At 44.6% G+C, this 12,451-nt stretch overlaps 1 protein-coding gene across 1 annotated transcript in view; it reads left to right on the forward strand.

Annotated features, from left to right (window-relative positions):
- Positions 1-12,451, forward strand: part of SORL1 (sortilin related receptor 1) — a 5,131,225-nt gene that overhangs the window by 4,842,973 nt on the left and 275,801 nt on the right. Inside the window, exon 44 of the mRNA XM_044081038.1 lies at positions 6,581-6,758. Within this exon, the coding sequence (XP_043936973.1) occupies positions 6,581-6,758 (178 nt within the window). The remainder of the gene's footprint in view (positions 1-6,580; positions 6,759-12,451) is intronic.

Raw genomic sequence — 12,451 nt, forward strand, 5'->3', positions numbered from 1 at the left:
TTACAGGCATTGGTGGCTCCTCCTTTCGAACCTGCATCTTTGGTGGATTTTAAATTTTTGTCCTGGAAGACCGCTTTCCTAGTCATCATTACATCCGCTAGGAGGGTTTCTGAGCTTCAAGCTCTGTCTGCTGTGCCTCCGTATTTGGTCTTCCACAAGGATAGGGTCTCTCTCCGTACTAATCCTTCCTTCTTACCCAAAGTGGCATCTGAAGCAAACATAAACCAGTGCATTAATCTGCCTGTTTTCTTCCCTAACTTCCAAAGTAAAGGTGAATACAAACTTCATTTGTTAGATGTTCATAGACAGCTTCATTTTTATCTTCATAGAATGAAGTCTTTCCGCAAGACTGACCAATTGTTTGTTTCCTTTTCCAAAGCATTTATGGAAAAAGCTATTTCTAAAGTTTCTTTGGCCAGATGGATCACTCTTTGTATTTCACATGCCTACAAAGCAAAAGGTTTATCTCCTCCTGGTATTGTTAAGGCTCACTCTACCAGGTCCATGGCGACTTCTGCTGCCTTTTGGTCTAGGGTGCTTTTGGACGACATTTGTGCAGCAGCGACTTGGGCCAATTCACATACCTTCATTTTCCATTACAAATTAGATCTGATTTCTAGGGGTAGAGCATCCTTTGGCTCTCCGGTGCTCAGGAATATCCTTTCATAAGGGCCTCCCAGGATTGCAGTAGCTGTGGGGACTCTGTCCCACAGGTTGCAGATAAAATGAAGTTAACTACTTCAGATAAAGAAGTTATGTACTCACCATAACGTTCCATCTGAGTAGTTATACTTCATTTTTCTGCAACATTCCCTCCCTCCGTCCCCCGGACCTTGTCCTGTCTTTTCAGGTTTGGTTCATTGGGCTGAGTTGCTTATGTTTTTAGTTGCAGCAAACTCGATCTGTGGAAAGATAGGAGATGGTAGGGCATTATGGGTAAGGGGAGGAGCTCGGAGCTTGGAGCAGATGCTAGAAAAATAGTTGCCGGCTCAGATCCGATATGGATCCGTATACCAACAGGTTGCAGAAAAATGAAGTATAACTACTCAGATGGAACGTTATGGTGAGTACATAACTTCTTTTTTCTTTTCATCCTAGGTCTTCTGGTTTGGCTGTTTCCAAGCAAACTGTTTCTTCTTGCATATCTAAAGCCATTTCTTCTTGCTATTCTTTTCAAGGGAAGAGTCTTCCTCCTTCTATTAAGGCTCATTCCACTAGGGCTGTGGCTTCTTCTGGTGCTAGGGTTTAGATAGTAATTCTATTCTTGGGGCAGCAGCCTGGGCATCTGTTCATACCTTTACTAAGCACTATAAGTCAAATGCGATTTCTAGGGCCAGAGCTGGCTTTACCAGAGCCATTTTGCTTGGCTTCCTAGAGGGCTCTGCTGGCTGGTTCTCCTCCCAGTCTTCCTCCTGAGCTTTTGCATTATTCCTGTTGTAAAGACTACTGCAGCAGTAATATGGAGGAGCATAGCACAGTTGTGTAAAACCTTACCATAGCACTAGATGTCCTTCTCTTCACTCTTACAGTATTTGTTCCCTCCCTCCTTCCCCTGGTCCTTTTTTTCCTTCTGGATGTGTTTTACCTACTTATATCTTTGAACTGTCATTCCTACTGGAGCTTTTCAGTTCTGAGGATGGTATGTCTAGACACAACCTTTATGGCCTAGGCTGTGTGAGGTAAGCATATGTGTGACATACAGCGTACCTTTTACAATTAAAAGGCTTTGTTATACTGGTCGGATGTAAGGCTGCCCTTGGCAGGGGATCCCTGTTGTAAAGAATACTGCAACAGTGAAGAGAGGGACATCTGCCGTTATGGTAAGATTTTACACAAAAACACTTTCCTTAGAGCTAACCCATCCTTTTATGCCTGATGTGGTCACTGAAATGACTGTAAACTAGTCAATAAATCTTCCAACTTTTTCTCCAACCCAGAAAATTAAGGTGGAATAATTTGACATTTGTTAGATATCTACAGGCAATGAAGATTTTATTTGGATAAAACTAAAGAAATCTGAAAATTTCTGCCTTTGAGGGTAAAAAACAAGGTCTTCCAGTATTCCAACAAACCATTTCTAGATGGATATCACTTGACATCATCTTTTTTTAATTCCTTCCATGGTAAATCTCTTCTATGTGATGCCAAAGCTCTTTCTACAAGGCCTGTAACATCGTCTGGTGTGTCTTTCAAAGAGATCGATTCTAAATCCATATTAGAAACAGCTATATGGTCTTCCTTTGACACTTCAAAAAAGCAGTACAAAATCGATACCTTCTCCAGAGTCAGAAATGGATTTGCCAGATCCATACTTCAATAATGGCTGTATTCTAGTGGGTGTTTCATTTTCTTCCAAGTTTGTCCAGAAATTTTGAGAATCATCCTATCTCTCAGCAGTGTTGCAGAACTGATCTAATGATGAACATAGTACAGTTGTGTAGAAACTTGGCGTAACAGTAGAAGTTCACATACATCATTGTTGCAGTAAATGCACCCTCCCCCCCTTCTTCCCTGTTTTATCTTTATTTCCTTTCTTTTAGGTGGAATCCCTTCCCCTCTCCTTCTTTCTTGTATTTATCATCTACCTACCGTATTTCTTTGTAAATAAGACCTAACCAGAGAATAAGGCCTAGCATGATTTTCCAGGGTGGTCATGATATAAGCCCTACCCCAAAAATAAGCCCCAGTTGAGATAGTCAACAACAAACAACAGACGTGTTGAATTATAAAATAATATTATTGACACCCGTTGACTGAGGTTATCGTACTTTGCTCACCATTTTCGAACCACTCGGGCACCCAACTTCTCTTTGCAGAAAGTCGTAAGATTCTTTCCCTGGGAGTCCTCCAAAATTCTTACTGTAACCCTAATCATCACTCACACTTGACAGTTGAGATCCTTGACCCAGAAACACTGGCAGGTGTACTTTGATTGGTCACAACGCATGTAAAGCGCACGCACTTGATAACGAATGGCTGTGGTTGTGTCTTCTGTTCTTAACCGGCGCCATTTTGTGTTGCCACTCCAGTTTCGTAAGTCTTCAATTAACCCCCCCCCCCAGACAAGATGAGTGCAAAAAGAAAGAGCTATTCCGTCGAGTACAAGAAAGGAATCATGGAGGACTCCCGAGGAAAGAATCTGACGGCTTTCTGCAAAGAGAAGTTAGATCTCCGAATGGTCCGAAAATGCCATGCAGCATACAATAACCTCAGTCAACAGGCCGACGAGAGAAATGCTAAGAAGTGCAAGTGTGGATCAGGTTGGCAGCCATTATTTCCTGAGCTGGAAGACATCATCTGTGAATGGATTGCTAACAGGAGAGCAAAGGCTTTGTTTGTGCACAGGGCTGATATTCAAGCATTTGCCCTTGCAATGGCACCACAGTTAGAAATATCCCCCGAAGAATTCAAAGCATCACAACATTGGCTGGATGGCTTCTGAGAAGATCAACAACACTGTTCAAGCTGGAATATACTGAAGTTATTAAACGTGCACTTGCGTTCAAGTCCTTTGTTGATGGCATTGACTTTTCTAAATACCAACTCTCCAATATGATTGCTGTTGATGAAACTGCAGTGTTTATTGGCCGAGGATCTCAAACAACAGTTGATCAGATGGGTTCCTTGTCAATCTACAATGGTTACGAGACTGCACGTGTTACCTGTAGTTTGGCGGTATTTTGGCAATTCGTCCTGGTGCACACAAGCAGTTATAAGGAAGTGGGCCGATGTAATGCTGACACTTGTTTTGCAAGGTTGCAAAAGAGGTCTGCTAGTCTGGGATTCAGCCAGCACTCACCGCGCTAAAGAAATTAAGAAATTCCTTGCACGGAGAATAGTAGATCAAATAATGATTCCCGCAGGAATGACTGCCTATCTCCAGATTCTTGATATTGCAATAAACAAGCCATTCAAGGACCATTTGTGCATGGAACTGAATGACCATATTGAAAATAGAATGGAGAGAAATCAGCATGGAAACTTTGTGAAGCCTAGCCTGCAAGAGGTTGTGACTTGGGTGAAAATTCATGGGATAAAATCACTGACAGCTATGTTGCCAATGCACTACGAGCAGGCTACTTGGACAAGCAGTGCTCATCTAAGGAGAGTTTTATTGCTAGGCATGACAGATTGGGGCCAGTGGTTCTACAGGAAATGGAGTTGCAAGAAAGTCATGCCAGAATTCTGTGGTTGGCCACTTATGACAATGTTCCAGAAGAAGATGACATGACTGTATTTGAATAACTTTTCCATTATTGGGGCAATAGAATGGATTGCTTGTGCTTTCAGTTTTATTCCCTTCCTCCAATACACATGTATTGAAAATTTTCTGCACTTTCTGTTAAGCATGAAATATTGCACTGTGAAAGCCAAGGTGTAGATATTCTGAAGTTGAAATGTTTGTTGCACTGTTTATGTCGAATTCTCACACAACTGTTAACGCGTTACTTAGAACTGTTGTCTAGTAACAGAAAAGTACCAAATAAATGTCAATTTGTGTTCATGAATAAGTGTCGATTTTTGTACATGAATAAATGTAGATTGTTGTATGGTGGGGGTAAATAAGGCATCCCCTGATAATAATCCCTAATGCGTATTTCGGCAGGGAAAGAGTATAGGAAACGGTGTTATTTTCAGAGAAATACGGTAGTAAGCCTCTGTATTCTTTGGTCATGAAATTGCTGATGATTTTTGCACTCATACATTCCTTATGTACCAGCACATAGTCCTCTTACCTAGGTGTAAGATCAGATGGACAGCTTCTGAGGAAAGAGTGTCTAAGCTTTGGCATACTGGCTCAGATGTACATTATTCTTAGCGTGTTATCTCCTGTGTGTCAGCAATACTACAATAGTGATTTATTTAAGATCTACTATTAAGGTAAGATCCTGTGTTGTCTTTTTTTTCATCTGATTCAAACTTTGGGTTACTGGATTCAACCTCATCCAACCTCAGTGCTTTAAAAACTATGGATCCAGGTCTCTGACTCCTTCTCTACACATAATCCCACTCTTCCTCCAAAATGTCCCTGATATCATTTTTTTTCCTGATTAAGAAGGTCATGCTTTTGAGTGCTGTGGTGGTTTACAGCTAAGTACTTATTTCTTCTCTGTACCTTTTTCGGCACTTTTTTTCTGTAATCTGTCACCTCTCCTCTTGTTTTTACTAAAATTTGAATAAATAAATAACACACACACACACGCACACACAGACACACACACACACACACACACACACACACACACACACACACACACACACACACACACACACACACACACACACACATATTCCTTTCCTATTAGTCTTACTTCCGTTGACTTAAATGTAGTAATTTTGATGTATGTAGTTTCTTTTTTACTATACTTATTTTTTGATGTATAGTTTGCAGGTGTGCTGGTAATAGTGCTTTTGAATTTGACAGGACAGTTTTGCTTGGTCAATACCTTGCCACCCCTGTGGCAGACAAGGTGCAGGGCTTCAAAAAATGTACAGCTTGTGGCCATAAAATCCCACTGCAGAATTTCCACTTTCTTTGTGTATATTGCCTGGCGCAGCTCATCGCTACACCAAATACGAGGCTTATTCGTCTTGGTACGAGGGTCATAGAGAGAAACTAGTCTTGAAAGGTTTAATCTCTTTGCAGTCAGGACAATCCACCTAAGCTTCAACAACTTTTACCACTCCTCCTGTACCTGCAGCAGAGTTAAAATCAAAGCAGAAAGATAAAGACAAGTCCAAGAAGCAAGAAATCTTATGAAATGGGATTAGTTAAGTCTAGGAAATTGTCTCTGGTCCCATTAGAACCCTTGGGTTCACAAAGGCCGACTCCTCGTTTTTTTGCCGGAGCTGATGAGTCCTCACCTTTTTTTGCAGGGCGGGAGGTTGTCTAGACCACCATCAGTGGATTCATCTTCCAGATCCTTTAGATCAACAAGGAGCTTTACCAAAGCAGATGCCGACAGAATGATATGGAGGTTTCATCAGAAGCAAATTCAAGTAAGTGCTCTTCCAGCTCTGTCCACAAATGACATTCCGAGAATGACTCCAACAACCCCTCCACTAATTTCTCCCTCTGAGCTATTTTGGAGGAAGAAAGGAGTTATTGGTAGGAGAGGAGTCAGAGCCCTGGATCCACAGCTTCTAAAGGAACTCGGAACAAATCCAGTTGTATCCAATAACCCAAAGGCTGAAATGGACAAAAAGAAGACAACACGGATCATTCATTGTAGTGAGTGCATAGCTTTCATTTTTTACACAACTGTACTATCTTATAGGTCATTTTTATCCTGCCAGACCTATAAAGGGCATACTATTATATTTTATTTCATTTAAGTAGTCTGGGGAGACGTGTCAGTTACTTTAAGAAAATCCTTGCTTTGCTTTAGTATTGCTCTGACTGTGTTGCTTATGGAAACTGTGTAACAGATCAGCTAGTTCACTGCAGTTGTGTGACAAATTGTCCAAGAAAATAAGCAATGCAGTCTGTTCATTAATACTAAAATATCTTTTCTGAAACTGGATTCAACTAGATTCTCCTTCACAATGGAATCTAATATTGTTTTTTATTATTCTACAGGTATATGTAGTTACAGTGAAGGATCTAGTAAGAAAGACCAACAGCACCATGATAAAAGTGACAACACGTAATAACACAGTTGAGTATACAGTAAGACAGCTGGAACCTGGTGTTAAATACAGCATCACTGTACAGCTGAAAAACATGAGCAAAGAACAGAGTCTCATCATAAACACAGGTAAAAATGACATGAAAAGTTGTAATCTGAGTTGTATGTTATAACATTTACTGGTAGTTTTAATTTCTTCCTTTGTTGCCAAAGTGACAGAATACCCATGGTTTTACAGTACCAAGAGAGGTAAGCAAATGATCAATTAACAAAATAAAAAAAAGTGACCATCAGACTGATACACACTATGTACTGTTCTCTGACATTTTATCATAATAACTGAAATTGGTTGCATCACAGTCAGGTAATAGTCCATCTGAAGTAGTTTACTTCATTTGCTCCACAACCTGTGAGTATTCGGATCCGGATCGGATCCAAGACTGCAGCTTCACCAGCATCTGATCCGAGCTCCAAGCTCCTCCTCTTACCCTTAATACCCCTCGATCTCCTTTCTTCCCCCAGATCTCGTTTGCCGTGGCTAACTTAGCATCATGGTCTCGGAGCTCCAGGTGTGGTGAGTGTTTATAAAGCAAACTTTTTGGTGTAAGTGAATCTTTTTTCTAGTAGAAGTCAGGTCAGGTTTCCCTTCTTTCCTCCCCTACCTCGTTGTGCATCACGTTTCAAAAAAAAAAAAAAAAAGTTAGTAATGCAGTAGTTTCCTCTCTTCCTCCTCGTTAGTGTGTGTGTGTGTGTGTGTGTGTGTGTGTGTGTGTGTGTGTGTGTGTGTGTGTGTGTGTGTGCATGCGGTTTGGTCGGATAAAGACTTTTTCCCTTTTTCTAGCATGGCTGAGCAGGCTAAACCTATTTTTAGGAAGTGCACAGTATGTGGCCACAAGCTGTCCCCAGCCAATAGCCACACACTGTGCATTGTGTGCTTAGGTGCCTCTCATCTGTCTACTGATTGTCAAATTTGTGCAGGTTTTAACCCTAGGACCTTGAAAGACCGCAAGCCAAACATCATAAAGGGGCTACTTTCTGTGTCGGGGGCGGCTGTCCCCGTGACTACAACGGTCATGGCTTTGAGTGTCTCTTCTTCCCCTTCATCCTCCTCCCAGGCCAGGACTCACCCTCCTGACAAGAGGCCTGTGGAAGATGACATTTCTAAACAGGGCAGGGACAAGGTGAAGAAGAGATCCCCAGACCAGTCAGGTCCATCCGGTCCTCCTCAAAAACTGCAGGCTATTTCTAGGCCTAGCACTCCTCAGCTCTGGTCATCCAGATTTTTGACAGAGAAGCCTAGAACTTCATTTAGAGCTTCTGTGCACCGGCATTCCAGATCAGCATCAGTGGCCTCATCTGGTTCCATCAGAAGTTTAAGTGAAGCGGAGAGGGACAGAATGATGCGAAAATTAATTCGCACCCAGATCAAGATGGGAGTCTTGCCAGCCCCCTCTCCTTCTGGAGCAGGGTGATCCCTGCCCTTTTTCACTCCTATAACTCCTTCTCTGATCCAACCCTCGGTATTGGAGTTTTTGGACCCGAGAGGTCTCTGATTCAAGGGGGGGGGGGGGTCAGCGCCGATGGTACCTTGTACTTCGGCCATTACATTGAGCATGTCGGATCCGACTAGTTCGGATCCGAGCAGCTGTTGGAGCTGTAGTCTGGGCGTCAGATCCCAGGTGAGGTTTTCATCGGCTCCGACCGTGTCGGGTCATAGCCGTCCCCTCAGCATCTCGACACCTGCAGGCTCGGCTCTGATTTCCCACATTTGATCCAAGGAGAGCTGCTTCCTTACTGGTGTCCCAGGAGGCTCACTCTCCTTTGGTATTTGATGTGGTGGAAAGGGTTTTCTCGAGTGGGTCAAGACCCATGACTTTTCCTTGGATTCTGACCCGACTCCCTCAGTTCTGGATGTGAATTTGGCCATTTTGTCCAGTCAGGTACAGCTCACGCCTGATGTGCCCCAGGTAGTTCCCCTTGTAGAACAACAGACAGTTTGCGAGTCCGCTTTGGAGAGTCCTACCAAAGAGGCTTCTCACAAACGGGCGTGCAAAAGGAGGCAGCTGGACTCCTTCCCAGAGTCCCTCACCGAGGGCACTGATTTTGAGGAAGGGGAAGGCACTCCCAGATCACCCCCCCATGATGTCTTCTTTGGAGACATCATGGAACTGTTGCGCCAATGGGGGGGATAGTCCGCCCCAAAGCCTACCTTGGATGAGTCATTGTTTCTGGAGGCCTTTGGCACAGGCCCGTCTACTTCTTGGGTGTCCCTTCTCGCAGATCCATTGGTGGACCTTATCACCACCTGGGCATGGAAGGAACCAGACACCATAGAGTAGACATCCAGATAAGATCCGGAGTCCCCCTTCGGACAGACCTAGTTTAAACAAATGTTCCCCTGTAGATGGTATGGTGGTAGCAGCCTCCACCAAGAAAAAACTAGCTCAAGAAAGTTCTACGGTCCGTCCCCCTGACTGAGAGTTCAGGACGATGAATCGCCTATGGAAGCAGGTGTATGCTTCAGCCACCTTTTCCATAAGGGCACTGAATTATTTGGCACATGTTACCCGACTGCAGCACGACCTTGTCAAAGAGCTAGCTAAGTCATTCCTGCAGTCCATGTCACTGGAGGATAAGTGCACATTCTCCACGCAGATGGCCACTCTAAAAGCGGTATCTAACATGTCCATGTGCCTCCTTTTGCATGCCACTGAAGGAGCAGCAAGGAGTGGCTGGGTCTGGCGTTGCCATGAGGCGTCACGCTTGGCTCAGGCTGTGTCAGTTCACAGAACCCTTTAAGGCATCATTTGCAAAGGCCCCTTATGATGGTTCTCCCTTGTTTGGGAAGACCGTTTGCGAGACATTGGTCCAGAGCGAAAAAGATGGGAAGACACTGTCTGCCATTGGGATCCGCTTCTCTAACCCCCAAAGATCCTTCTCCAGGAATCAGCGAGGGCAAAAGAAGATGTGGTTCTGGAAGTCTCAGTATTCCCGGGATGCTCAGGACTCATCTTCCCCAGAGGCAGAGTGGGTTTTGATAGACACTGGCCCACAGGCAGAGGGGTTCCAAGGAATGTGGGGTCTCGAGAACCGTTCTAGGGCCCGCGCAGCAACCCTGGGGGGTTGCCTAACTGCTTTGCTCTGGAGGCAGTCGGGGGTCATCTTTTGTTGCACCTAATGGCATGGGAGTCCATGTCAACCGACCGGTGGGTGCTTCAGATCATATCCAGAGGCTATTCCATCCCCTTTGCAGAATCTCTTCCACCAAAACACCTCCCAAACGTACCACCCATGGAAAGGGAGGTAGCGGCACTTGAAATAGACAAGCTGCTAAAGAAATGAGTCATCCAACCTGTCCACCATGACCAGTCTGGATCGGGCATCTACTCCAGGTTCTTTTTGGTGCCAAAAAAGACGGGGGACCTAAAATTTATTCTAGATCTTTCCACCCTCAACCTGCCAGTAGCCAAGGAGAAGTTTCGGATGGTCACATTGCAATCCATCCTTCCTTACCTGCAGGAGAAAGACTGGATGTGCTCGATAGATCTCCAGGATGCAAACTACCACATAAAGATTCACAGACACTCTAGGAGGTTCCTCCACTTCTGGCTAGGGACCAATAATTATCAGTTTTGAGCCCCACCCTTCAGTCTCACCACAGCCCCCAGGGTGTTCACCAAGGTTGTGGCAGTTGTAGCGGCTCACCTGAGGTTTCAGGGAATACAGGTCTTCCTGTTCCTGGACGATTGGCTCCTTGTTGCTCCCACTAAGCATCTACTTTGTCAAGCCAGAGCCTACTTTTTGAAGCTGTCAGGCCATCTGGGAATCACTATCAACACGGCAAAATCTTCTCTGATTCCAGTCCAGGTTGTAGAGTACATTGGAGCAAGGATAGATACTTTACAAATTAAGGTTTTTCTAACCCCAGAGAGAATTTGGAGCTTATGACTCCATTTGTCCTTCATCATTCAGTCACACTTCCCGTCAGCAAAGATGGTACTATGGGCTCTTGGTTCTATGGCAGCAACAATTACCCTTCTTCCTTGTGCTCGTCTACATATGCGGGTTCTACAGTGGACATTAGCGGTCCAGTGGTCATGGTTAGATCTACCATTGACGCATCCAGTATGCATCAGCAAGGCTGGCAGGGAGTCCCTCCTCTTGTGGATGCACTCCTCAGAACTGGGCGAGGGATGCCCATTTATTGCAGCGCCTCCCCAAGCCACGGTGGCCATGGACGCCTCCCAACTAGGGTTGGGAGGGCGTTGTTTGGAAAGGACAGTCCAAGGCACATGGTCCCCGAACAAAACCAAGTTGCTTATCAACATCCTAGAGATGAGGGCGGTCCTTTTAGCATTGCAGGCCCTTCATGCCTTTCTCCCTCTGGGAACTATTGCAGTACAGTCGGACAACATGTCAGTAGTCTGATACATCAACAAACAGGGAGGAACAAGATCTTATCCCCTTTGTCGCGAGGCCATGAGAGTGTGGGAATGAGCGATCTCCACCAGCTGGTTTCTGGTAGCAATGCACATTCCGGGATGGTCTAACATACTGGTGGACAAACTGAGCAGGACTATTCTGATGCCTTATGAGTGGTCTCTGAATCCTTCAGTAGCGGAGCAGATCTTCCTTGAGAGGGGTTTGCCTTGCTGCGATCTCTTCGCATTTCCTTCCACTGTGAAGTGCAGCGAGTTCTTCGCTTTGAACCCCCTGCAGGGGGAGTCCCCTAGAGATGCTCTAGTGCATGTTTGGCCTCCCATTCTTCTCTATGCTTACCCCCTGTTACCTCTTATTTTGATATTCCTCCAGAAGGCTTGCAGGCTGGGGAGAAAAGTGATCCTCATTGCCCCATTTTGGCCTCGCCAACTTTGGTTTTCCTTTCTGTGGTCTCATCTTCTAGCTCCTCCATGGATCTTAGATCCGATTCCGAATCTCATCTCTCACCTCTCAGGGGTTCCTCATCCAAATCTGGGCAGTCTAAAGCTCACTACTTGGCTGCTCCAGTTCCCTTGATAGCTAGGACTCCCAGTTTATTCTCTCCGGTCAAGACTATTCTGGTGGCAGCTCACAAATCATCAACCAGGAAGCCTTACCGCAGTAAATGGAAGCGTTTTTCCGTATGGGTTCTCATAGGGGTATGGACCCTTTCACAGCTCCTGTCCCGGAGGAGTTGGAATTTTTGGCATATATATTCCATTAAGGCTCTAGCTTTCCTACTGTGAAAATTCAATTGGCTGCCATTTCTAACTTTCATATTGGGGAGAACATTTTTTTTAGCATCCTCTAAACATAGTAAATCCTTTATTAAAGATACCTTTCTTTTAACACCCCCTGTGAAGGATCCTACCCATCCTTGGGACCTGACTTTTGTTTTACAGGCTCTGGTTTCGCCACCCTTTGAGCCGGCTGCGTCAGTAGACCTCAAATTCTTATCTTGGAAAACAGCCTAGTAGCTATCACCTCAGCTAGGAGGGTTTCAGAACTTCAAGCATTGTCTACCAAAGCTCCATATATGGTTTTCCATAAGGACAGGGTCTCACTTTGTACCAATCCATCCTTTCTCCCCAAAGTGGCTTCTGAGGCTAATATCAACCAGACGATTAACTTGCCTGTGTTCTTTCCAAATTCTCAGAACAGGGGTGAATGTAAATTGCACTTGTTAGACATGCATAGACAACTGAGATTGTACTTACACAGAACTAAGACCTTTCGCAAGTCCGACCAGTTATTTGTGTCTTACTCTAAACCCTTCCTGGGAAAACCAATCTCCAGGGTAACTTTGGCTCACTGGATCTCTCATTGTATCCTTCAGGTATACA

This window comes from Protopterus annectens, chromosome 8.part0 (genome assembly GCF_019279795.1).
Source record: "Protopterus annectens isolate FY-2018-M chromosome 8.part0, PAN1.0, whole genome shotgun sequence".
NCBI lineage: Eukaryota > Metazoa > Chordata > Ceratodontiformes > Protopteridae > Protopterus > Protopterus annectens.